The sequence below is a fragment of the Gobio gobio genome (assembly GCF_949357685.1).
Source record: "Gobio gobio genome assembly, chromosome: 10".
NCBI lineage: Eukaryota > Metazoa > Chordata > Actinopteri > Cypriniformes > Gobionidae > Gobio > Gobio gobio.
The window spans coordinates 44,040,744-44,068,535 of NC_137116.1; the positions used below are offsets into that span (position 1 = coordinate 44,040,744).

The following is a 27,792-nucleotide window of genomic DNA, read 5'->3' on the forward strand; positions in this document are numbered from 1 at the left end:
ATCTACATTACAGATAATAAAACCTGTTAAGCAAATGTTTACAGAGATAGTTGTATCAAAAATAGTAAGTAACCATCTCTGTTGATAATTGCACACCTGCAAAACATGCTAGCGTTGCCATTTTGCTTCATTTTCCATGCACAAGACAACATTTTTGTAGGAAAATTAGTACAAAATCGGGCAAAAATATTCTGCGTCTGACATCGAATGGAACACCAAATTATGAAATGCATCTTATTTGTTATGTTAAACAACATCTAAACCACATTAGCCTCTCTGCTGCCCCCACCTGCTCTGGAGTGTGCATGCCGCAGATAAGTTGAAATTCCCTGGACATTGTCGGAGTTTAATTTCAAGACATGCCTGGTTATGTGATCTCAACATAGAAATTTAAGAGTACAAACATTTTTACATTATCAAAAACACTCACTTAAAGGGGTGATTCAATGCTGTCAAGATGGGCTTTTAATAAAAAAAGCCTATGTAGGAAAAGGCTTCATGACTATTGAAAACAAAAGGCCTGTGCTGTTTCCTTTTGCCAAAAAGGTAGGAAAAATTTGACACTCATAATGCAGTGGGCTCAATCCAAAAGTCTGTCAGTAGGGATACAAAAATGTGGATCTGTAGGATCTGTAGTTTTCACTAAAGCTGTCAAATCTTCGTTTAGCTGAGCAAAGAACCGAGAGATCTGGTTTCATTTACAACTACTACTACCGATATTGTAACAATACAATGCTGGTTGAAAATCAGCAAATTTATCCTTTAAAAAATACTAATAATTTAATAACACTGTTTAATGTAATTTGTAGATATTTTACTGAACATTTTAATGTTGTGATGCCTAAATTCTGCTGTCAATGCAACAAGAAGATTAGGATAAGATTTTTTTCCAAACATGCTGTATTTGTCTAAAGTACTTCATTTCTTTAGACATACATTATTTAAAGTGGGAAACATTTGTTTGTGTCCCATACAATTTTTTTTATGAAACTTTAAAGTCCAGTCACATACTGTATCTGCACTTCCTCCTGCCATCAGCAGTTATGAGGGCGAAACAGAGTAACGTTGTGCGCACTGTTCTAGCGAACGGCCTATTATGCATCGTTCTGTCGTTCTACCCTGGCCGCAAATCCATAAAACCCTCCATCATGCTCTCTTTCTCTCTCTGAGGGCTTGGCTCTCGTTTGCATTCTCGCCGAGGAAAACTGCACACTCACTGCCCTGCACAACAATAGCTGGTGAGTGAGTCAGCGGCATTATGGGTCGGTGCGGCTGTTCTTTGTGACTGCTTGGCTACGGTCAGACTGCAGTAGGGGGAAATTCAATGAGTCTGCAGAATCAGCTGGGCCCGGCTGCCACAGGGCAAGATTCATAAATGTGTGTCTCTCTCTCTCTTTCTCCATTTATTGCCAACATCAGCAACACCCCTAGACACAGAGATCTCCTCCTTCTTGGCTCTATTTCCTATTCTCTCACTCTCTCTCTCTCTGACGTGGAAATGGCACATGACTCTCCTACAGGCACTACTGAGGATACACATTGAGGATTCACACTATTAGTTCTTTATGTCAGTGTCAGAATGAAGTGATCCAGTCGGTCCCAATGTTGCTCACCCCGTTGAGGATACGAGTCAGTAAAGGTACTCAGATGGCATCCTGGGGTGTATGATAAGTCATTAGTAGAAGAAATAACACTCAGATAAAATGCTTAAGCCACTTTAAATGTATGACACTACCCCTGGAAAGCAAAACAGTTATGGATATTTAATCAATTCATTGGTGTTTTTTAAGATTACATTTAAGTTAAGGGAAACATTTCACTCAAATCTGTTTAAGTGGCCCTTTTGAAAGCACCACCTGCCTGATATCTCAGGGTAACACAGGCACTGAATCTGTGAGTGTGTGTGAAGGAAACAGAGCTAATGGACGCTGGCGTTTAGACTGCAGGTTGCTTTCACGGAAAGGGTGAAATCTGACCGCATCGAGGCTGCATGCTTCTACATGGCAGTGGTCAGCTCTTTTTGGCTCAGATTACATGGGCTACGATCCATGTAGGGCACATGATGGCACGTTTATCTGTCTCCTTTTCCCTCTGTCTGGCTCGCTCTCACTTGCGCACACACATAAAAATACAGTGTACGCAGGAAGTAAGCAGTTGATCTCTTAATTCATCCTTTCTGGTGTCATTTATTTAATCGTTTTCCCTGAGGTCCACTTGTGTTTTTTATTCCAAAAACTGTCAAATTTGTTTGCCCTTTTCCCAATTTCTTTCAGAATTTTAAATTCTGTCATCATTTACTCACCCACATGTCATTCCAAACCTGCATTTCTCTAAGGAACACAAACAAAGATGACTGACAAAAGATTGACTTCCTGTTTTATGTTCTATAGAAGAAAGTCATACAGGTTTGGAACAACATGAGAGTGAGTAAATGATGACAGAATTTTCATTTTTAGGAGAATATCCCTTTTAAGAAACGCTCCTGTTGCATGTGGAATGAGCAACAGCACTTATCCTCCACTAAGTCAGGTGCTTCCGATTTGCTGTGGTATCCCATAAGGTTTTTAACTGGCCAGGAAAATATGACCTCTTTAAGTACAAATTCAACAAATTTTTTATTTGACATGTTCACAAATCAGTGCTGAATATAAATAAACACGACAGGCTCAGAGCTGTGCTTGGCTCACGTTCCCATACGGGGTCCTACAAGAATTATGGCTGCTGATTGGTTAAGCTGATGTTTGGAAGATTTGGGATTTGTTTTCACATTCCCTGATCTGTGAATGTTAGAGATGTATGCTGAAAGTCATACAAGGTGTGTCTGAATGCTCCATGGGATGATCTTACCGGGCTGGGCTGTTGATTGGACGGGTCACAGGCCAGAGAGACCAGGTCCTTGAGCGGGTCTTGAGAGCTGAGGTGTGGGGGGTACCGGATGGCCGTGTGCGGGAAGTAGGTGGAGGCGGTCTGGGGGAGAATGGGACCACCAGGGAAGTGCAGAGACGAGGAGGGATGTGGACTCCGAGAGATACCTGAAGGACATAAAGGCAGAATGGACATAAAGGCAGGAACTATTCAGTCTTAACTATTCAGTAATTCAATTGTAATAATATTTCACAATATTACTGTTTTTTTTAACCTAATAAATGCAGGCCTGCTGGGCATATTCACTTTCAAAAGCATTAAAAAAAACCTTACCAACCCCAAACTTTTTAATGGTAGTATACACTCATCTAAAGGATTATTAGGAACACCTGTTCAATTTCTCATTAATGCAATTATCTAATCAACCAATCACATGGCAGTTGCTTCAATGCATTTAGGGGTGTGGTCCTGGTCAAGACAATCTCCTGAACTCCAAACTGAATGTCAGAATGGGAAAGAAAGGTGATTTAAGCAATTTTGAGCGTGGCATGGTTGTTGGTGCCAGACGGGCCGGTTCGAGTATTTCACAATCTGCTCAGTTACTGGGATTTTCACGCACAGCCATTTCTAGGGTTTACAAAGAATGGTGTGAAAAGGGAAAAACATCCAGTATGCGGCAGTCATGTGGGCGAAAATACCTTGTTGATGCTAGAGGTCAGAGGAGAATGGGCCGACTGATTCAAGCTGATAGAAGAGCAACTTTGACTGAAATAACCACTCGTTACAACGGAGGTATGCAGCAAAGCATTTGTGAAGCCACAACACGCACAAGCTTGAGGCGGATGGGCTACAACAGCAGAAGACCCCACCGGGTACCACTCATCTCCACTACAAATAGGAAAAAGAGGCTACAATTTGCACAAGCTCACCAAAATTGGACAGTTGAAGACTGGAAAAATGTTGCCTGGTCTGATGAGTCTCGATTTCTGTTGAGACATTCAGATGGTAGAGTCAGAATTTGGCATAAACAGAATGAGAACATGGATCCATCATGCCTTGTTACCACTGTGCAGACTGGTGGTGGTGGTGTAATGGTGTGGGGGATGTTTTCTTGGCACACTTTAGGCCCCTTAGTGCCAATTGGGCATCGTTTAAATGCCACGGCCTACCTGAGCATTGTTTCTGACCATGTCCATCCCTTTATGACCACCATGTACCCATCCTCTGATGGCTACTTCCAGCAGGATAATCCACCATGTCACAAAGCTCGAATCATTTCAAATTGGTTTCTTGAACATGACAATGAGTTCACTGTACTAAAATGGCCCCCACAGTCACCAGATCTCAACCCAATAGAGCATCTTTGGGATGTGGTGGAACGGGAGTTTCGTGCCCTGGATATGCATCCCACAAATCTCCATCAACTACAAGATGCTATCCTATCAATATGGGCCAATATTTCTAAAGAATGCTTTCAGCACCTTGTTGAATCAATGCCACGTAGAATTAAGGCAGTTCTGAAGGCGAAAGGGGGTCAAACACAGTATTAGTATGGTGTTCCTGATAATCCTTTAGGTGAGTGTATAAGCAAGCACATTAATGTTAACCCCATGCATTTTAGTGACACATTTGATAAAGCACCACCTAATCAATGTCTTAAATAAACAATTTTGTTCAGTTGTCACGTCCCTGTCATATTTAAACAACTCTCTACAGATTACTTTGTATGCTGTGACACATTTGGCAATGCCCAACAGAGGTAATATCGGCTGGATGTTTCAGTGCAGGCACCATATGGCTGACACGCTCCACCAAGTTATCTGAACAGCCAGGCTAATTGTTAGAGCATAACTCAGCCAGCTGTGAGGCTTTGGAGACGACAGATTACTGTACTCCAATAAGAAATGACCTGACAGAGACAGCACCCGTGTCTCAGCTCAATAAAACTGTGAACAATTTATCTGTGCATGTTTCTTTTTTATCTTTTGACCCCAAATTTTTTGTCATCAAATTGTCAGAAATTCTTCCAGTGTGGAACAACAGACATCTCTCTGATGACGTATGCCGGACTTCTCCAAAGGCCATTTTAACGTTTTGCCCCTTTCTCATAAGTGACTGCATTCAGATTAGCCTTCATCCAATCAACAATTTTAATAATGTATCATGAATGATTTTTATAATGAATGACTATGGTGTAAAATCTTATAATGTATCAGGTCCTGCTCAATGCTGGCTATGAAATCCATCTCAAATGGCCCTTCATGGGACAATAAAGTATATTTCAAATACTTAAAAAAAAAAAAAGTCATAATCTTTCATCAAAATGTAATAACTTGTCCTGAAACAAAATACTTAAGATAAGGTTAACCAATAGCAAAATAGCTAGCAATTTTTTCACTCAGTGTGGCTCCATTCTGGTATGTTATTCCAACTTTTCACCATCTAATCGATTCCCGATGGGTAAAAATGTCCCTACAGTTTTTTCTTATTCAATATCTTATTTCATTAATATCTTATTAGGTAAATGTCTTATTAGGTAAATGTCACATTAAGAAAGCAAAACAGGTTGCGAATGGCAATTCATGTTGACTTTTAACAGGGCCACATATAAGCAGGTTTTACATGATATGATTATATTAGCAGACACAAGAGTAGAAAGTGCATATTTATTTCTCCCAACTAGCCATTTGCCGTGTTTGTGTGTGCAGCGTCGGGCCTGTGATGACAGAACAGACGGATATATGCACGTGTGTGTTGTCCCCTCACCGCTGTGCACTGCAATGACAGGTCTGTGGTGCTGTGTGAAGCCGAGGCGTGGAGAGCTCTCTTGAGGAGATGGACTATCCATCTCTGTCTTCTTAACTGTAGGGGAGATTCCTGTGTGAAAAAGAGAGAAAAGTAAAGAGAGGTGGAGGAGGGGGAGGAAAGCGCGTGCTTCACTAAAACGGAATACTGCAAATTCAGCTCCATTGTTCTATACAAGGACAAACTTTTCTGAGTCTAAAGGAAAGCTTCGTCAGCTAATTAACCAGCACTGCGTGGTCACTCTCGATGCTTCTGTCAGGTCACAGCAGATGCTTCCAGTCACAGCAACTGACCACAAGGTGGCGCAGCGTGATGAGAGAACCGGAGTTTTGACAGTGCTGCAGTGCAATGCAGAGAGTGCACTCTCTTCTTCCGGCCAGACCAATGGGATTATGGGAAAATACGTCTGTAGTTGATGATCTGCACTGGTTATTTAAGGTCAATGCAATGATACAGTCTCCATATGGATATTTCCAGAGTGATCTATTTAGAACCTTCTCTACATTCTTAAGTTCCCAGAAATTGCTTTGTTTTCAAAGAAGATCTTCATTCAATGTTCGTTCATATTGTTTGCAGTTATAGGATGTCGTTTAAAGGGATAGTTCACCCAAAAAATTTAATTCCTTTATCATTTACTCACCCTGACGGTTGTTTCAAACCTGTTTGACTTTGGCTGCGTTTACACTTGGCATTAACACGCGACCTGTATCCAGATGTTGTCCACATACACATTGAAAAGACAAGAGTAAATGCGTTTCTGATCGGTATGTTATCCGATCACCGTGTCCTGGTCATAAAATAATGGACACACGCAGTTTTGAACTTTACAATAAACGTAGATATTTAAAACAGTTTATTTGGACTTACTTGATACCGTGTGGGTCATTTTTCATTTTAATTGTGCAACATTATCTGAACAAGGCTATCGCCTGTACAATCACAGTCATGAGACCTTAATGAAGAGCTGCACGCTGCCTTGCCAGAGGAATAATCGGAATACACTTTGTATTTTTTAATGTTTTAAAAGTTGTATGTTTTTAGCATGTTTATTAATCTCCCATTTTTGCACGCTATAAACGTAAACCCGGATGTGAATTGTTTAACATGATCAACCCCTTTATTTTTGTATGATCAACTAAACAAACTAAATTTGATCTAAGACTGGAGATTGCACTGCAAAGTAAAGAAAGTGAGTGAAAGCAATGGGCAATTGTTTATTTTCTATCATCTTTACTGTTAATCTGTTGTCGTATAGCCTACCCTTGTTTAGTTCTAATTAATGCTTTTTAATGAGATGTGTGATCTTTCATTTCTTTAATACAAAGGTGTTTAGATTCTGCCATGTTCTACATATTACACATACAATATAAATGCTTGCGTGCTCCTTTCAATCATGAAATGCGTCGGAATAATGACTTTTCATCATACAAGATTAATGCTGGGACATTTAAATTGGTAGATTAAGTACTCTATTTGTGATCGATTGTACATTTTGTGAATAAATCACAAAAATTCTCTGCTGTGTGCACTGACATTGAGGCTAAAGTGAAAGTTGTTTTACGCTATGAAGCCATTTGAAGCTCTGTCTTTCAAACGTGCCACAGACATAATTTAAATATTGTGAGGGAAACAGAAATCCGATCGGTTATCCAGATACTGAGGCCACTTAATGTGAACAAATGTAAATGTGCCATGTCCTGATTGGATCACAGTGATCGCATGTTAATGCCAAGTGTAAATACAGCCTTTCTTTCTTCTGCAGAACACAAAAGGAGATTTGTATTTAATGACCAAACACTGAAAGTCAGTGGAGTCCCAATGTTCTTCATAATTTCTTTTATGTTCCGCAGAAGAGAAAAAGTCATACAGGTTTGGAACGACATGAGGGTGAGTAAATGATGACAGAATTTTCATTTTTGAGTGAACTATACCATTAGGGACACGAATCATAAATGGATACAGTTCCCCTCCCAAACGCCACATTTTAACCTTCAGGTCTCAAAAATACCTGTAAAGGTGAGCATAAAGCCAGAGCACAGAGCAATCAGCTGGGGGATTGTTAAAGAGAAACTCATTAGGACTGTCTAGACAGGAAGTAAGGTGGGCAGGGTCGGGCCACCGCAGGGGGTTCAGCTGTGTGTACGTTGATGGGATTTGCCATTGAGGCTGATATGAGAACAGCGATGCTACTTCATACACAGTGATGGATTTCAGATGCCTGCTGGTTATAGATCAATGGGGAGGGGTGAAGCAGATCTCCTGAGTTCTTAAACAACAGTTTTGCCTGGAGGGTTAATGGATATTCACAAGGGTGTTATGCAAGGCCTGAAATGCCAACTCAGCACCTTTCTAATCACACAATAAACTCTGAAGGTTTTAGGCTGATCGGTAGATACAAACTTGAAATCTTTTTGCTATTTTCTAATGAATAAATATTCAACTGTATAACTTAATGCATGCTCAATGAATTTTAAATTTGTTTTTGTTTTCTTTAGGGGATTTTTCCTCTTTTCCAAAACCTAATGAGCTGCCTCGCACCTACTTCCAACAGAACACAGCATCCTAACCATCATCGAAACAAACTCATTATTATTAGAATATTGCTAAGCTAATGGCTCAATACTCAATAAACAAAATAGATAAAATACTGGGTAAAATATTTTCAATTACATAACTTTTTTTTTTTATCTTTCAACATATGTAAAAAATGTTTTTAATATACACTACAAATCAAAATTTTGGGGTCAGTATGATTTTTTTAAAAGAAATTAATACTTTTATTCAGCAAGGATGCATTAAATTGATCTAAAGTGACAGTAAAGACATTCACATTTACAGTTTTATTATCTTCAGCATTGATAATAATAAAAACTGTTTCTTGAGCACAAAGGATCATGTGACACTGAAGACTGGAGTAATGGCTGCTGAAAATTCAGCTTTGCCATCACAGGAATAAATTACTAAATACATAATTTTTCAAATATATGCTGAGTAGGGCTGCGCAATATATCGAAATTATCGAAATATCGCAAATGTACATATCGCAATATGCATATCGCAATGGCACGCAATATCTGAATGATTTTAAAAGGCTACTTCAACATTGTGAAAAGTGTACGTTTTAGGTTGATGCATATAGCAGAGAATAGACTGAGCACACGACTGTTACTTATGTGACTTGCTTGACGTTAAAAAGAGTTATTAAACGCAGTAACTTGCGAAAAACAACTCCTTGCAGTCTCGCGCTGTCTGCTGTCTGACACACACACCGAAACGTGCGCACAAGCCGTTCTTTTTTTCGTGTCTTGTTACACACTCGAACTGTCAAATACACACACAGTTATTTCAAAATAGCTGTCTTGATGAGTAATCATGTAAACACAGTCGGTTATGCTTTAAGTGAAGGATATCAGTTGGGGAAAGAAATAGATTTTACACACTGAAAACAATATCGTATCGCATATCGAATATTGCATTATTTAACAAGGATATCGCATTTTTCTTCAATATCACACAGTCCTAATGCTGAGCATAAGAGACTTTTTAAAAACACACTTTGAGTCCGAAATTTCCGTATGTGTTTTATCGTATTTGTCATCTGGTGGATCTGAATTGTCAAAACCCCTCTCGAAATGCTTTCTATGGATGCGAAAAACCCCGAAAATTGAACACGACCCAAATTTTTCATGATTGGTGAAAGTTTCGGAGGCGTGATTGACACAACATGAGGTTGCATTTATTTTTTAACGCGTGAAATTTTCGGACTCAGTGTGCAAGGACCATTACATATTTTTTTCTCTGAGCTCTTCACAATGCATTATGAGATTACATTCTCTACAAAGGATACAAGCCTTAGAATTTGTCCAAAAACAAGATATCTTATAAAGCCTAATAAGGCTTTATAAGATGGGAGCCTATAGTATGTTGCCTAAAAATGCTCCTTCCATAGGGAGGCTCACTAGGTCTTTCATTGAACTCATTTTACATATTATTAAAAGCACACTCAGCAAGGTCGCACAACATCAAATACACTTCAGTACAAACAGCAATAGCATCGCATATGCACCTACGAACCACACGTATCCTTTTATGCTCCCACAAACTGAACTCCCCCTACATAAATTGCTCATTGAAACATCCCCTTACATAAACCCAGAGTATGGTTTCTATATCTACTACTTGCCTTACTTTATCTGAAATTAGTCAAGCTGTTCGGCATAAAAACAGCTGTCTAAAATGGATTTATACGATTTTTAAGGGTCTTTATGGTGGGTTGATGGCTGTCAAAACCCCTCAGCTATTCATAACATCAAAGGCAGTGATCCTTCACACCCATGCCATTCATTAGTTATGCTTTAGCATCAAGCGTGATTCTGATATGCACTGTCACACATGAGCTACAGTAGTCGCAATGTACAGTATGTCTGCCATGTTGCTACATAAATCGAAACTCCTCAAAAACAGAAATGAAAACCACAAATTAGCATTATGAGCATAGCAGTAAATCAGCCAACCCAGTTATTCTAGTCATGAGCCATTTACCTAGAAGTGCTTCATGAGGATCCCAAGGAATCAAAAGTATTACGGAAAAATTATATTTGCAGAGTAGGCCACCGAAGGGTCAAAGGTCAGACAATTGACTACAGTGATACAGTAGATCTCTTTCAGTATGAAAAGACAGCAAATACTGAGTTCAGAAAAATTCTGCTTCAAGGTACAGAACAGTGCGGTGCTGCTTTCTGCAGACTTTCACAAAAACGAGAGTTCATGAATTAATTAGGATTTGGCACTACGTTAAGGAAATTCAAATCCAAGTCCAGCCTAAGCTTGTGATTTTTGACTTCCTCTACTGCAGTTGAAAACCCGATATGTTTGTCATTCACTATCTGAATGTGCTTCAAAATTGAGGACCACAACTATGCTTATGGAGATGAAAATCTCCATGCACAATAAACACCCACTAGTCGACAAATCGGTTAGTTCTACCACTATTCATCACTTTGGATTTGTGTTGACTAGATCACATAATTTAAGTTAAACTACATAGTGACAGCAGTATTCTAATTATAAATGTGTGTATTCTGTCATTATGTTTGTATGCTAACAAAATAGTTTTTAATATTTTGGAGTTCAAAACAACCGCACAATGGACCAACTAAAACTAAAGTATTAAACATTTGAAAATTGTTTTTCGTTAATTGAAATGAAAATAAAAGATGAAAATCTTAAACTTAAAAAATCGTAAACAAAATTTTGAAATAAAAGTTTAAGCTGAAGTACTTAAAAATAAATAAAGAAAAAACAACTAAAACATTACAAAAGCACATAAAAAAAGTACAAAAACGTTAGCTAAAATTAAAATGAAAACTGAAAATATAAACATAAAATACTATGTTATCATTTATAAAACTACAATAGTTTAAATAATACAAAACTAATACTGCCATGGATCTGGGTTGACTTGTTCTACTCGAAATGTACTACAATGTAAAAAAAGGGGGGAAAAGAAGTTCTTTATGAGGTAAAATCTAAATGTACTGGTTTTATTAAATATTATATAAATAAAAATGATAAAACTATCCCACTAAAAATAAAATATGTAATATGTCCAAACTAGTCTGGCTTCATTAGCTTATACTGAGTACCGACCAAAGTAATTTTAACGTTAGATCACCTAAAAAAACCTCCACATATCCATATCCATATTTACAGTTTAACTAGACGACTACATTAGTGTAAAAACAAGTAGCCGTTCAAGCCCTCATGAACAAGAGGAACTTTATTACTGGTGATGTGGTGTAGAGGTCAAGGCTCAAGTGAACTGAAAGATTGCAGGTACAATCACTAGCACCATTGTGCCATAACCCGGGTTGCTCCAGAGGGATTGTCCCTTTAATAAGTTCATGGCCTAGTTGTTGCCCAATAAGTAATACAGAATACAGCAAATTGGCCTTTTCACTTCCATTTATGATTCTATATTTCAATGTTAAAATGCTGTGTTGTAAGATCAAACACAAGGCTGACCTCCTTCCATCTCCTCTGGCCAGTTGCGTGAACTGCTGGCGGGGGAGTTGGGAGAGGTGTAGTACTCGCCCCCTGGGCTGGTGTCTATATCATCCTCCATGGATCCTGACTTGTGTCTCTTACTTCTGTGTGAGACAAAAAGGAGAAAGAGAAGAGAAAATGAATGATGGAGCAAAGCATTGTTTATCCGAACCTTCAGACACACATGCTCTCCCAAACTGTCTGGACGTGTCTTATGTGTGTCCCTCGGACCTGCTTTTCCCAAGCACTTGACTACAATGAGCAGATTGCCAGCATTCGCCTTTTGTTTTAGCTTTGCAGTGCGTTTAATGGAATATAAGTGCATTAATCAGGACTGAGGCTTTGGCTAACCAAAAGCAGATCAATCAAATAAACTGCCCTTAGCAGACCTGAGTGAGGGGCCCTGTTCCTTTCACACTCACTCATCTTTCCCAGGTGCATGTAAGGATGTAGTTATGTTATGTTTTTATTCAGCATTGTGTATCACCCGAGGTGGTTTTTGCCTTGACTCACACATGACAAATCTTATTGTCACTGTAGTGTACTGGTGTCTTGAGCTCAAAATGCCTCAGGCTCCCTTCTGTCTAATTCAGCCAATATAGCAATAGTTAACAGCCAACATTTATCATGGCAAGATGCTGACAGGTACATTTAAAACTCTCAAAGCCTTGTCTAACCGCCCTGAAATCTCAAATGCTCCACAGTTTCAGCCTGGTTCAGATAAATAGGCCAAACAAATTCTGGTTTGGACCAATAAGCAACTGCTGCAGGCTGTTGAATTCATGGCAACACAGAGGACCACAAAACTCAATAAACAACAGCTGGCGTACAACCATCTACAATGTAACCTCTGTTGGGAAAGTAATATAAAAATTGATAATGGGTTATGAAATAACAAAGGCAAAAATGTACTTCACAATGACAACATGAATCACAGTAGAATTTAACGTAAAATAATAATTCTATAATACTATTCTATGCCTATGCCATAACAATTGTCATGAACTTGTAAAAAAAAATACTATAATGTATAAATAACCAATTAAAATAATATGTATTAATACAATTTAAAGTATTCATAGTAACATATTTAATAATATATTTAAAAGAATGATATTTGATAATAAATTTAAATATCTGTGAAAGTTGCATCATATTTGATACAGTCTTGAAATTGAATGGAATTAATATATTGTAATAATTACTTCAGTGAGCTCATTGTTTCTTCCTAAAATGAATACGCAATGTTAGCTAACTGCATGGTTTGTATTATCTTAGGACTGTACATGCTGTAATATGGACATTACATGGACACCTCTGATAACAGATCACTCTAACTTGTAATGCGAACACATGGATTTTCTGTAAAGCTGTTTTGAAACTATATGAATTGGGAAAAGCGCTATTCAAATTAATGTATGATGTCCACTTCAGAGACCGATATATTTTCAGTTGTGAAAAGTTAAGTTTTCACAACTGTAAACTGAAAAGGATAGTCATTTAGAATCATGATTAAAGGGTTAAAGGTCATCATTTATGGACATTATACATCAGATGTGGAAAAGAACAATGTGACAACACATGTGGACAAATCTGGTAAAGCTGGTTTACTCCTTAAATCAACATCAGACTGAACCACTGAACTGAATCAGTGTTCATGACTTCATCAAAGCTGAACGTGGATGGAATCCTCAATTAGAGTCAATTTTGCATTGCGATAAACAGATGCGGCTTGATTTTTGTGCTTTTTCTTTTCTTTTTCAAACCACATACATACACACACAAACACAGATTAGATCACTATCAAAAGTAGCTCAAGGACAGAGTGCCTTTGACAAGAGGATTTCTGCCTGCTGCAGGCAGATGTGTGGTGGAGACATGAGTACTGACCCACTAGAGGAGGTGCTGGGTAGGGTTCTCCTCATTCCCACCCCCGTAGGGTTCAGGTCGTAAGCAAGATGCCCCTGCAGTTCTCCGAGTGAGAAGTTTGGCCCTGTGCCCGTCACCACCGGTGCTGCACACACATACAGAGACATACAGAGGTTACTATAAGCATATAACAGTAAACAAAAAATATAAACATACAAAAAGATTTATTGGCTCTACATGTACGCTCTCATTCAACATGTACACTACCATTCAAAAGTTTTGGGCTGGTAAGATTTCTGATGCTGCCCAGGGCTGCATTTGTTTAATCAAAAACACAGTAAAACAGTAATATTGTGAAATATAATTACAATTTAAAAAAAAAATATATACATATATATTAGAGTAATGTATTCCTGTTATTGGAAAGCTAAGTTTTCAGCAGCCATTACTTCAGTGTCACATGATCCTTCTAATCATATGATTTGGTGCTGGAGAAACATATTAGGTGTGTTCAACTTAAAGCAGGGATGCGACAGATCGGTTCATGACTGCAAAAGAAATGCGAAAGCATCCAGAGCCATCTGCTCTCTAATCGTTCTCACGGTACTTTGTATAACAATAACTGAAAAGGTACCGTGGTATTGCCATGATACCATTTACCATTTTTGGACATGTTATCACTATAATACAATGTGATTTGGACATGCATCATTGTTATGCCATGGTGTTCTTTGAAATAGTCTGGGGTTGTGACATGCATGTTCTGTTTTGGTTTAGTTTCAATGGGCCTCATTTATAATTCTAACTTAGAAACTAACGGCGAAATCATCTTACGACAGGGTTTAAATGAATTATTAAATTCCATATTTGCAATCTAACATTTGGTTGCTAAACTATTATTCATTATGTAAAAAAGGCTTTGTACTTCACTTGTGGTCCAAAATCCACATAAAACATCATCCTTGAACATGTGTAATTCATCCAAAATATGTGTTTGGTTAGGCGGTGGCCACACCGACCGGCACAGATTGTACAGCGGACCATTTAAGTGGACCAGTGTAACTTTTATTTTTGGTTGACTGCATTTTATTTTGATGATGAACTTGCTGAAATGTATCAATGGGAACGTAAGGTGTGCACGTAAGGTGTCTGCGGGATCAGTTGGATTTAATAAAATAAAGAAAGAAAACAAATGCAATGCGCTTTCTGCCGTCTCGGTTTCCATTAACTTGTTTGTGTAGCATGCAGTTTCTGCTGCTATTTGCACATGTAAAACTAAATTTTTCAACTAAACATCGAAATAAATCTAAATAATAAACTAAATTAACCATTTAAACTAAATTACTGATCGAATTATTGATCTAAAGCCCACACTGTCACTGTATGATAATTGAAATGAACTGATGACATCAGCGTTTTTTCCAGAATGGCTATACAGCTGAATAAAATTATGCTGCATTATTTTCCTGTTTAACACTGTAAAGCTGCTTTGAAACAATCTACATTGTTAAAAGCGCTATATAAATAAAGTTGACTTGACTTGACTAAAACTAAACCCCTGCAGAAAAAAATAATAATAATAAATTTGTGGCAGCCTCTTTTTAATGGGCCACAGATACCCATCTATTGTAATTTAATTGAATTCTTAATATATTTGACATTGTAATCTAGTAGTTATTTAATGGATAATTGGTTAAAACGTGTCTGTACATTTACCACATAAAAATATTGTGGTTAATGAAAAAGTAACCATTCAGTTCCATGGTAAATTTCAAAGTAATGCCACAGTACTTTTGCATTAGAAGGTAAATAGTGTAGTGCACATCCTGATAAATCTCTCACCACCATCACAGGATGAGCCTTGACTCTTTATTGACTTGTTCAACACTGGTGATTGTTATCTAGTGTACAGTAAACTAGAGTTTTGCAGCACGACTTGTTAAATACTTGAGTTAGGTGGGTGTAATCTCACACATTCATGTTTAAACCAACGCGAGGCTTATGAATCTGTGCCACTGCATGTCTGCTCTTACCTGAGCTGAACTCTTTCCTAACATCCTTCCATTACTCTGTGTATGTTCAATTATACAGTAATAGCTTAAGCTTAATGGACAGGCTGTATTATGTGTTTTCAGTTATGTCTGAATGTGTTGTATGTAAATACTATGTGGGAACAATGGGCTTGTTGTTCCAGCAGGTATGACAGTGACCTACAGCATATGAATACGTATATCAAATGTTGTGTAGGAGTAAATCAGACCTGGTTTGAGCATGTTGGCTGATAAAACTGCATTATGCACAATAAGACATTTAATTAATCTCGGGCTCTTAACATGCATTCACCATCTATGAGTTTGTATATAACTTGTAAAACACTGTGATTGCACACAGGTGTGAGGAGCGATACACAATGATCTTGCTTATCTGACCAACAGACAACTGGGAAAAAGAAAATAATTTCAGCTAAACACAATCAATTACGTTGGACAGACTGGCGGGATTCCTTCCCTTCTAATGAGGAACTGTCAAACCTGACATGAAGCGGCTGTGAAATTGACGATTGTGTCTAATATGTGAGCACAGGCTGCGTGGGAGGTGGAAGGGGACAGTTGAGATGCGAAGACAAGAAAAAAGACAAGGAACTCGAACAAACCGATTCACTGAAATGGATTAGGCTCTAAAAGATACTTTTTAAGGGGACAGTTCACCCAAAAAAAATTATTCTAAAACCTGGATGGCATAAATGGTGAATAAATGATGAGTAAAAAAAAGAATTTTTCCATTTCTGGGTGAACTATCCCTTTAAGTGCATTATATAAAATACAAAAGCATCTCACTTCTTGATACTTGCACCAGTTCTGTTACACTGAAGACGCCTGAAGTTATGAAGCTCTCTTGAAACTCTGGGGCATCTGTTAAACAAAAGAAAACATGGAATAAATGATGGCGCAGTGCTTTCCAACACAAGGATATCACCGGCATCTCAAGCACAAAGAAATTTAATTTAGTTTTCATTTGTTAAGTCACTTTGGATAAAAGCATCTAAATGAATGAATGCCAATGTTTTACATAAGCCGAGTCTGTTCAGCCAGTACACACTGGCTGTAGTGAATTATGGCCAATGTTTACTAAAATGTAATTAGAATTATCTGCATAAGGGGGGGGGGGGGGGGGGGGGGGGTGCATAAAATCATACACCACCGTTCAAAAGTTTAGGGTCGGTGAGGTTTCTTTAAAACATTTTTGAAAGAAATCTCTTATGTACAAACAGTAATATAAATAAAGATTTAAAGTAAATGTTGTCTAAAGCCAGGTTTCCATCCAGGGTTATTTGCAATAAAAGGAATACCAATATACCTGATGGAAATGCCAGTTATCGATCATTATTTGCAAATGTCGACAATCTTTTTCCGTTTAACTTTAGTCGCAGAAAAACTAGTTTGGAAACACTTTTTGTCGAGAAAAAGGGCTTTAACACAAATAAATGTGGTGTCACATGACAGAATTAGAATATACAGCGCCCGTGTTCGTGGCGTTGCTCCCGTTAAAGCACTGTTTCTCTGTAGTTCAAAGGTGCATTCAATCTATTATATTCATATTATTAAATTACATATAAATTATTTTATTACTATTGGTAGTTTTATCAGAAAAATAATTGCTAACGGCATCTGTTTCTAAATATCGCTCAATCAAGTATAGATCTAAATAGTCTGGCTACTTGACAAAGGAAAAATCACAAACATGACACAATAGTTTTATAAGTACAATATATTCATATGTAATATAATTTTATCTCAAACAAATAAAAAAAATCTTTAAAAAATCCTAAAAAAAAAAATGCATACAGGACAAATGAGCTAACCTGTGTCCAAACTCATGGGCTTTGTCACATAAATGCAGTTACATGCAGCCCTGTCAGAGAACCTGTCCCACTTCGCCTCGATCTTCTGATTAATATTTCCTAATTTAGTAATAGGCCTATTATTCGTGAAGATAGTAAGCAGTAAACTGGTGAATTTAAATGGTCTCATTACTCTCAGCATTTTACAAATATTTGGGATATAAAAGATATGATATAATTTTCGATATACGCAAAATGATGTATGGAAACGACTCTAGGGCAGATTTTTTTAGCGTTACAACAAAACTTACACGACAATGCGTTTTTTTAGGGATGACTCATTACATGCACACCATTTTATCTGTAAAAGACCAATTGGATGGAAACAGGCTGGAGACAGCAAATTTCACAATCATTTTTGAACTGATATTCACTTTGTCAATAACAAAACAGCGCAAAAAGTGGATGGAAACTTGGCTTATCTTTATACATTTTAAAAATTAATTTATGTGACCTTTCAGCAGCCATTACTCCAGTCTTCAATGTCACATGATATTTCAGAAATCATTCTAATATGCTGATTTGGTGCCCAAGAAACATTCTTTATTATTATCAATGTTGAAAACAGTAGTGGAAAAATTGCTGAAATTAAAAAAAAACAATTTCAGGATTCTTTGATGAATAGATTTTTCAAAAGAACAGCATTTATTTGATGCAGAAATGAATAAAAGCATTCATTTCTTTCACTAATATCTTACTGCCCACAACCTTTTGAACAGTAATGTATATTATCACAATCACATTACAACAACCACAAATGAATCGGTATAAAATATCATATTTAACTCAATTACATTGACTAACTTATTTTAAATAGTTATCAATAGACAAGTAGCTCATCCCTCCCATCAGTGCCATAATAATACCACCGGATTATGAGCAGGTCTTAAATCACATACCATTCATCTAGCATTTCCCTAAACAGAGCTAGACTTTTATCCACCACGTAACTGCTGGCCTTTCAGACTAGCTCTGTTGAAACAGGGGAATGTGGGTAGGAGTGTGACATAAACTGGGCAGAGATAGATAGAGAGAGAGGTTGAGTGTGTGGGTATGGGTTTGAAGCTGTGCATGTAGGTTGCGTTGTGTAAACAGGATGTTTGTATAGTGCAGGAGAGGACGCTTTCAGGACTGCACCGCTCTGTATGCTGCAGCACACAGTATACTGCATGTATTCCCGTACATGTTGTGTGAATGTGTGCGTGTACATGTGCTCTCTTACCCATGGTGGCTGCTCGACTGTCCTCCTGATCTGAACCAATGCCTGTACGAGGACTACTGCTCTGTTCAGCCTCTGAGAAAGAACACAAGATAAAAAGACATTAGTCCCAGCAGATTCTCTTAATAGATACAATATATAAAGGTAAAGGAGTCTGAAGAGTTGAGGTCAATGTCCAGCTTACTGTACAATAATGCTCACTTGCAATCTTCAACATTTGGTTTTCTTAGTACTGTACTGAACAGTGATAGTGAATGAGTTGGCCTAATTTATATAGAAAAAACATTGAAAATAATGTGGCATATTCAGGTCAAGTAACTGGCATCAATTCAAAATTGTTATCTAAAAGTAACTTGACAGGGTGCAGAAGGCTGTTGTTCTCAAGGTAAATATTGATATGATGTAAATGTTATTTTCATGTGAAATAAACTGTACATTTTAAAAATAATATAAAACACTGCATTATTTGTGTACAAATATCTTGAAAATTTGCAATAAATATTTTTTTTTGTCCCTGGTCAAGTGTTTTTGATAAAGAAAAACATAAATATAAAAAAAAGTATATAAAAAATATGTTTCATCCATATATAAAACAAAAATACTGACATAAAAATATATTTACCATTTTAGCTTTTTGACTAATCTTGGCAGGGCAAGTAAAAATCTGAATTACTGGCACAAATAGGCCACTAGAATATGAATACAAAACACAAACAATAAACAGTTAAACAATTACTTTGATTCTATACATGCTGCAGTTTAATAAATGGCAAACATACTGTACACACGAACTGCAGCAGCGTTACAGTATAAAGTCTTCCAAATTCAAGTGTAAGTTCAACGAACAGAAACCTCTGACATGTTGGCATGTGGTTGATCATGTCAGCGATAGCTTTTGTAATCCGACATAAGAACATGTTTCTGTATAAACAGCAGAGAAAGTGAACACTGTATGTTTTATATAAATCACTCATTGGTTACTGATACAGCCGTGCGCTCTGATACCACGACGAACTGAGGCTCGGCCAAATGGCTCATAAGCCTTGTAAATGAGAAACACACCGTATCAAAGTGCTCCAAAACCATTCAAATATTCTCTTTCTTTTTAACTTGTTTGGCAAGGCCGAGCGTAATCTCGTTGAACCCTCTTCACTGGCAGAGCATGGGGATTGTATTGCCAAAGTGTAAACTCATTGAAGCAACACAATAATGACAAAACAACCTAATCCAACCATAAAACCTTCCCATTTGTGAGCGTTCCAGCTCTTTGCCACACGGATGTGAGGGAAAACGCAGATAAACACATAAAACAAATTCGAGTCGAGAAGCGGCGGAGGATTTTCTGAATAGGGAATGAAAGAATGGAGGGGTTACCGCAAGGACTCTGGCAGGCGTTCAAAGAAAAGCCAGTAAAAAAGCTCAAGCTGGATAAATAAATAAGAGTGCTCCCTATCAGATGGGCCACACGCCACTGCCAGTTCAAAGTCGAGGAGAGTCCGCCCGGCTGCACACGTCTGAATGCAACGCTTCATTACGACTCTCACACTCTTTGTGGCCTGCAGGACTTGGAGGCCGACCGCAAACTACCGCTCAAGACCCATGAAAACACACAGGCAGCAGCAACACAACAGCGATTCTGGAGCAAATTTCTTATATCAAATTTTTTTTGTAGGCAATACAATAAAAGTCCTTGTGAATTTGTGCTCCCATTTCACTTCCATAACGTGACACAATTCCAAATGAAACAGGATATTCAGCTAAACAAAATGGTAGTATTGGATCACAAGAAGTGGGCGTTACATACCAAAATGAAGCCAGAGTGAAATAGTTTTTTGCTAAATTTGGCTATTGATTAACATTACACTATAGTCCAAATAACCATAGGCAGTAACAGAAATGGACACAGCGACACCAAATAAATGGGAGTCAATGGGATGCTAACAGCAGGTGATGGCTTGGTTAGCAATGGCCGCCCCTATGGAAGGTACGCTTTCCGGGTGCTGGATTACCCCCTTGCAAATAACCTAGGCGATGTCACCAGAAAAGAAAAAATTTATTTCAGAGGAAGAGAAAGTCATTACATAATGATTAACAATATTTTTTGCCTTTGGAATAAGACGCGCCACTGAATAAATCACAATAAGACCAGGAATGTGCATTATGAAAATAAATATGGTCAATTTAGATTTTATGTTGACTTTAAGATCACTTTAAGACTAGTCGTCAATCCGCCCTCTCAGATAATTATTCCAGCGTAATTTTTTCCCTGCCACAAAATATGAAATGTTTTCTTAAAATATATGTGCAAAGTGCAGCCTAATTATGTTGTTGTAAGTAAAATACACATGCTCTGGGGGAAGAAAAAAAGAATTATAAACCCTACAAATCTTCAAAAGTTCAATGACATTCCAAAGGAAGCGGTTGGACCCAGGCCATAATACTCAATGTTTTGATTATGAAAAATTGGAGAGGCCTTAAACAGTAGGAGACAGATGGATGCTGAGAGGTCTGGAGTTTGTTCTAGAGGAGACGAGCAATGTTTAAAAGCGCGGCAAATAAAAAATAAAAAATAACCCAACACAAAAACATAAACAAACGTGTCTGTCATCGCTGCGATTCTTCGCAGTCCAGGATGATTAGTGCTGCCAGCTACAAAGAGGGACACGCTCCAGTTCTCTCTCTCTCTCTCTCTCTCTGCTTTTCTCCTCCATGACTGTCTTCAGAGTTCTATACACTCCTGCCAAAAGCTGTGGCGGTTTCTAGGCAGGCAGCCCTCAGACCGAATCACTGGCAAGGAGAATTGGAGGGAAGGAAAAATAAAAGTGTCAGTTTGAGGGAGATACTGGCACCGCGAGGCTCTGACACATCTCGGTGTCCAAAAAGGCCCGTGAAGCTGAAGACACCAAAACATAAAATGTAAATAAGAGTGGAAGTACTTCTGTACCCAAACGAGAGCTCCTCGTTTCATTTCCAACACACGAAAAAGTAGAAATGCAGATGGAAAATATGATGCAAAAGTATCTGCTTGAACAACGGCCATTTTCTTTGTAGTGCATGGAGTAAATGTTTGCCATTTTGTAAGGTGATTTCTCAAAAAGTGGCACCATAATGACAAAAGAATACCTAATCCCATCATAAAACCTATTTTCCATACAAATCTAAGGGGGAAAACGCAGGTAACATTCACAAAATAAGCTAAAGAAATGCGAACAAACAAAGTAGAAATGCAGGTGGAAAATATGATGCAATAAAATGTGCTTGAGCAGCGTCCATTTTCTCTCAAGCGCGCCATTTTGTAAAGCCATTTCTCAAACTCTGAAACGCAAAAGTAGCTTTCTTTAGTTGGACTACAACCCAAAGTGTGATCCGGACACATGTTGGCCTAGTCGATTAGTAACCCAAGAAATATTATCTGACCTATCAAGAGGACTGCTTCCTTCTCCAACAAAACCAAAAATCATTTTTGCCTCTAGCTTCTGACTTCTTTGTGTAATATCTTTAGCATCTTGATGATTTAATAGCCCCTAGCTTAAGAACTTTTTGTCCTTGTGTGTGCTTTCCATACTAAAACTGTCACTGCAGTAAAAGTGAGGTTGCTTCTAGTGAAAGTTGTTGCTATTTCTTTTCATGCAAGCTACATTTCAAGCCAGGAATCAGTCATCGACACAGCCATTTAAGTTTTTTTTTTCTTTTTGGCAGACATTTCATGAGCAGAGAGGAGGTTTGTCGTTGGCAGCCATTTTAGATCACTCTTTCGGCTTTCTCTCGCTCTCTCTATCTCTCACTCACTCTCACTCTTTCCCTCCCTCGTTTTCTCAAGCAAGAACAAAGTATAAGGAACAGTACTGAAGAGTGCCAGCTTGCCCATGTGCCAACTCACTCCGTTCAGGGCAGAAGAGAGAGCGAGAGGAGACAGACAGAGAGACAGAGAGGCAAATGGCCGCAGTGCTAAATGGTTGGCAGAGACTCTGAAGATTTAGAAAGTTGGAGTGGGCAGAGAGCGAAAGTCAGAGAGAAAGTTTGAGCTGTGGAAGTGACCTTACGTGAAAGACATTCCTGTGCACTGCCTCAGCCATTAGAGTGACTAACAGCTAAATAACAACATGAGGTATTACGCAGTTAGTCATGGCAGGAAGAGTGAGCAAACTTTCACTCTTTCAGACCCAGAAGAAAATAAACATAGTTTGCAGCTGAGTGTAGAATGTTCCTCAAGAAATCCTACACACTGACACACAGAAACTCAACACTTTCCAAATCCTCAAAATACGTCATCAGCTAGATAATTAGGGGTCATCATGGGGTCTGCAAATTACTGTCATGTTGTTCTAATTTTTGTGGGGAAAAAAACATGCTGTAAAGATTAAACAAACTTTTAAAATGTCATTGTCCCTCCCACTTTAAATTGTATTGAGTAAAGTAAAAATTCAAAAGTTTATGGTAAGATTTTTTAAAGAAATCAATAATTTCTTCCGCAAAAGTGACAAAAGATTTCTATTTCAAATAAATGCTGTTTTTTAAACTTTCTATTTATCAAAGAAATAATTTATCAGTTTCAACAACAAAAAATATTAAGCAGAGCAACTGTTTTCAACACTGATAATAATGTTTCTTAAGCATCAGATCCACATATTAAAATGATATCTAAAAGAGTAATGACTGATGAAAATTCAGTGGTGCCATCACAGGAATAAAAATGCTAAAAATAGAAAATAGTTATTTTGAATTGTAATGATATTTGACATTATTAGTGTGTTACTGTATTTTTAATAAAAAAATGCAGCCTTGGTGAGCATATGACACTTAAAAAATATAAAAATCTTACTGACAGTAGCATATAAGATATTTGTATATTATACACAAAGTTAGTATAGGGAAGACATAAAAAGCAACTGCAAGTTATGTATAATACATAACAAGAGGGTCTCTGCTTCATCTATTTATCCTTGAAGATGTGTCCTGCATGATGACAATAAATGAATGAACAGCAACACTACTTGCTACTACACTTTTTCTCTGTCTCAAGTAGTGTAGCATTGTTTAATTAATTTGAAAGAATCGGTTAATTTCAATTAATCATTATAAAGAAAATGTTGAACTGATTCCTTTGAGTCCTCTGCAGGTTTAATGCCGTCACTCTTAATCCTTATTGTTTGTCGATCAGATAAATACTGCTCTGATTGCAACATAAATAAAATCATGTGATAGTTAAACATATAAAAAGAAACTGACCCCTTAAATAGCTCTAATGTTTGTCTCATTAACATGTAGCACAGCTGGCAACTTTTTCAAAAGGACAGTTCGACTGTTTAACCACGTTAAATTAACAGTTTGTCGCAGTGTTTATATCTGTGTCTGTGGGTTTGGTCAACATCATTTTCTGAAGCAGCTAATAACGTTTCATTTCCAGCTGTTGCTGAGCTGATTGAGGGCGACAACCTTTGTCATTCCACGCACCAGCGTTCTTCATCACTCTGAGAGGAAGAGGTGCTGTTTCCCTGGATTGGAGGGCATTCAGTCTGCTGAAATACTGAATCAATGAGCCGTTCCTTTACATTGCAACTGTGGAAGTTAGAATGAAACAGAGTCGTTCAGCAGAGCCACAAACAGCACTTATGAATCTTGTATAAACCACACAGCATCCTGGAACACTCTCATGGTGGCACTTGTCAAGGCAAGCAGGAGAGCTAAATGATCAGGCTTAGGATTTTCCACTGGCGGATGGTAAAACGGCAAAAGAAATCGTCTGGATTCCTATTGAAAGAGGAAACTGCCCTGTGGATGGGCTCTTTTAGCTTGGGCCAATAAGGAGCCACTTGTGGTACAGTTCAGTACAGTACAATACAATTTGGGACCGTAAACCCTGATCTGGCTTGCGTACCGCCAACAGTACCCTTATGATAGGCTTGGTGTAGTGATTAACATCAATCTTGCGCGAAGAAGAAAGCGACTCAGCAAACAACAATGGAGGACATACAGCAGATCTTGTTCTTGCTTCTTAGCATGTGGCTGTTTGTCACAAGAAGAAGATAAGCTTTGTTTGAGCTAAGGCTGCCAGGAATAACACAGCCGAAAAAGCATGCGCAAGTGATGATTCTCTGTCAACCAATAAACGTTCTGCAGTGAGTCTAGCTCCACCGTTTAGTACCGCACTACTGTGCTAGGTACCGGAGGCAACGGAAGCGTGCTAAAAACGTGGTATGGTACAGTTCGTAATTAGGATACCATTCAAAAATTCTGACAATGGAAGCGTAAAAAAATTGTTTACCATACTTTACTGTACTTAACCGTACTGCTCGGTGGAAATGAGCCAATAGAAGACCCTAGCAACCACACAGCAACATGCTAAAACACTCAAAACATCTTAGTAATGGCATAGAAACCACCACATAATTTCCTCAAAAAAAGTAACATTTTATTTTGTGGTTAAAAAGTAGATAACCAAAATGTAGCCATACTGCAAATCCTGGGCTTTCAAACTCAAGGAAATCAATGAAAGTTCCCATGCCAAAAATATTGAACTGATTAGAACTTGGACTGCTCAGTCCAAATGGAGTTTAGATTGAACACAATAAAACACAGAATAACACAGCATAAATAGGGATGCAATAATATTAAAACTCTGTCTAATACTATATACTGATAAATATTTTCAAGTTGGTCGATAACTGATATATGGACGATATTAAAAACTATTTTGTCTAAAAATCTAAAATAAAAAATATATAGTAATCAGTCCTTTTAAATGCTCCAAATGAATTTAGGCATCACAACATTTTAAAGTAAGGTACAAACGAATGGATATTCATTTTGAGATTTGCTAAAGATTATATTTAACTTTTTTTCTTTAGCCAAAAATGTCAAGTGGTGCTCACTGCAGAGCCAAAAGGATGGAGCTTGACTTAGTCCAGCTCCACCTCTGTGGATATAAGGGGTGGAGCTTAAAATAATTGGGTCTAATTATAGGGTTATGGTTAAGGATGGACCTTCTAGCTCCACCAATTAGGTCCAGAGAGGAGCTGGATGTCAAGCTTCACCCATTGGCTCCGGAGTGAGCAGTCTCTAAAAAAGGTAGGAAAACTTCAACACCCAGAATGCACTGGGCTCAATTTACACTATCCATTAGCAAGGATACAAAAACTTTTTTCATCATCCAGCAGGCTTTTGCTGACAAACAAATTGGATATCTCGGTGCCGGTAACATGGAAAATGAGCACATATTGTTCATTTCCTACTGATATTGTAATAACACAAAGCTAGCCAGCAAAAATAACCTCTAAATAATTTTAAGTGTGCATTAGATGATGGCAAATGTAATATAAATGTAAAAATAGAGGACAGAATTAAATATCCAATATCCAATGAATAAAAAACCAATATGGTAAAGATATATTGTGCATCCCTAAACATAATGCAATACAACACAATGTAACACAGCCCAATCGATGGATGTGTGTCTCAGACATCATGGCCTGTTAATCTGATCATTTCTCTCCTACATTTCCCTCTTTTTTTCCCTGTGTATCATTCTCTGTCTCTCTTTTCAGCACTGCTGATACGTTTCAAAGCTCTGATTTCATTGCTGATCTGTTTTCTGCTGAAGAACAAACACAGTGAATGCATATCTCTATAAAACTCTCTCTCTCTTCTGTTCTGTTCTGTCTGCATATCTTTCTGTCTCCATGAGAGCTGTCAGGGTAAGAGTTATTGATCCTGACCATCGCCATCACAGCCGGCCAATAAGTCTTTAACATCTAGAGAAGAACCAAATGAGAACGTCAGCCTGATAGGGAAGGGTCTCTTGAAGCATTTAGCAGTCTGGCAGACCGCACTGGCCCCCGGGCCAGCATGGATATGAATCCACTGGGAAAGTTTTAATGGGTTATCTGAATATCTTACGAATATCAGTGTTCATCTAAATTCATTACAGACCCTCTAGATGGACAAGCGCCAGGGTAAAACAGAAAGGAAATGCAACAGCAGGTTTTGTTTTTCAAGACCACCAGGTGTCAACAAGCACTACTGATATGGCAGAAATATGGAATCTCACAGCTGAGAGGAAATATTTGGGGAAAACATGCAGCTGAATTGGATATTGGACAATTTGTATAGTATTTTTATTTAGTTAATCTTATTTAATTTAATTGAATCATTTATTTAATTTAAGTTTGACCACTGAGGCACAAGTCAGACCAGATGTTTTCTTTATAAGAAGCTTTATATGTCTGTAATTGCAGTGAGGGTCGGACTATCATTCTTACAATTCGATTTAAATGTTGCAGTTTGTAATCAAGTTATCGGCCAACTGGAGAGTAACTCAATTTTATTTACTCGCTAAAGCCCATTTAAACTCGCATTTGGTGCTTTCCGAGTGTCAATTCTGGAACCTGCATGCAGCACTCTGAGAAAGACTGTACAAGAGTGAGAGAGGGATAAAAAGAAGAGGAGAGAGGGGGAATGTCTTCTCTTAAATCTCTCTCTGAAGTTGCTGAGGTAAGGAGAACAGGGCCGATGCCGCAAAGCTGACGTTTAATGAAGGAAGCCTGTGCTTTTATGTGGTCCGGCAAACTGGTGTCCTATATAAAGTCAGAGAGAGGGGGGAAAAATGCCTCTCAAAAATACTGTAAATAAAACTGATGCTAGAAATTGCCTCTGTTCACACTTCACAGGTAAATTAACTTACCTGTTTAACTTTTTAAAGCCATTCTTCTGTGTAAAGATTTTTAGGCAATTTAGGCAAATGCTGTACATTGACAAAAACAAAGCTGAACATTAAAATATATGACAACTGGCACTAATATTAATCATAATAATACACTATAATGAAATTGATACTAAAACGCAATTCGTATTATAATTATTAATATAATTTCTCTCTCTCTCTCTCTCTCTCTCTATATATATATATATATATATATATATATATATATATATATATATATTATGCAGTATTATTATTATTGCTTAATAATCTTAAACAGTAAGAATAATGTGCATTATGAAAATGTAATACTGCTGCTACTAATATTCATAATTGTTTATGCATTATTGTGTGAAAAAACGCAAAACATAATTTATAACTGCATCATAT

At 37.7% G+C, this 27,792-nt stretch overlaps 1 protein-coding gene across 5 annotated transcripts in view; it reads right to left on the reverse strand.

Moving 5' to 3' along the window:
- nfic (nuclear factor I/C) overlaps positions 1-27,792 on the reverse strand; it is a 107,498-nt gene that overhangs the window by 14,084 nt on the left and 65,622 nt on the right. For 3 of the 5 annotated variants that reach the window (XM_079827607.1, XM_079827606.1, XM_079827605.1), the window contains exons 3-8: positions 18,708-18,779; positions 16,422-16,496; positions 13,606-13,729; positions 11,695-11,819; positions 5,632-5,742; positions 2,848-3,032 (exon numbers count right to left, since the gene is read on the reverse strand). In XM_079827607.1, the coding sequence (XP_079683733.1) occupies positions 2,848-3,032; positions 5,632-5,742; positions 11,695-11,819; positions 13,606-13,729; positions 16,422-16,496; positions 18,708-18,779 (692 nt within the window). The remainder of the gene's footprint in view (positions 1-2,847; positions 3,033-5,631; positions 5,743-11,694; positions 11,820-13,605; positions 13,730-16,421; positions 16,497-18,707; positions 18,780-27,792) is intronic. The other 2 variants (XM_079827609.1, XM_079827608.1) reach the window with 1 other exon arrangement.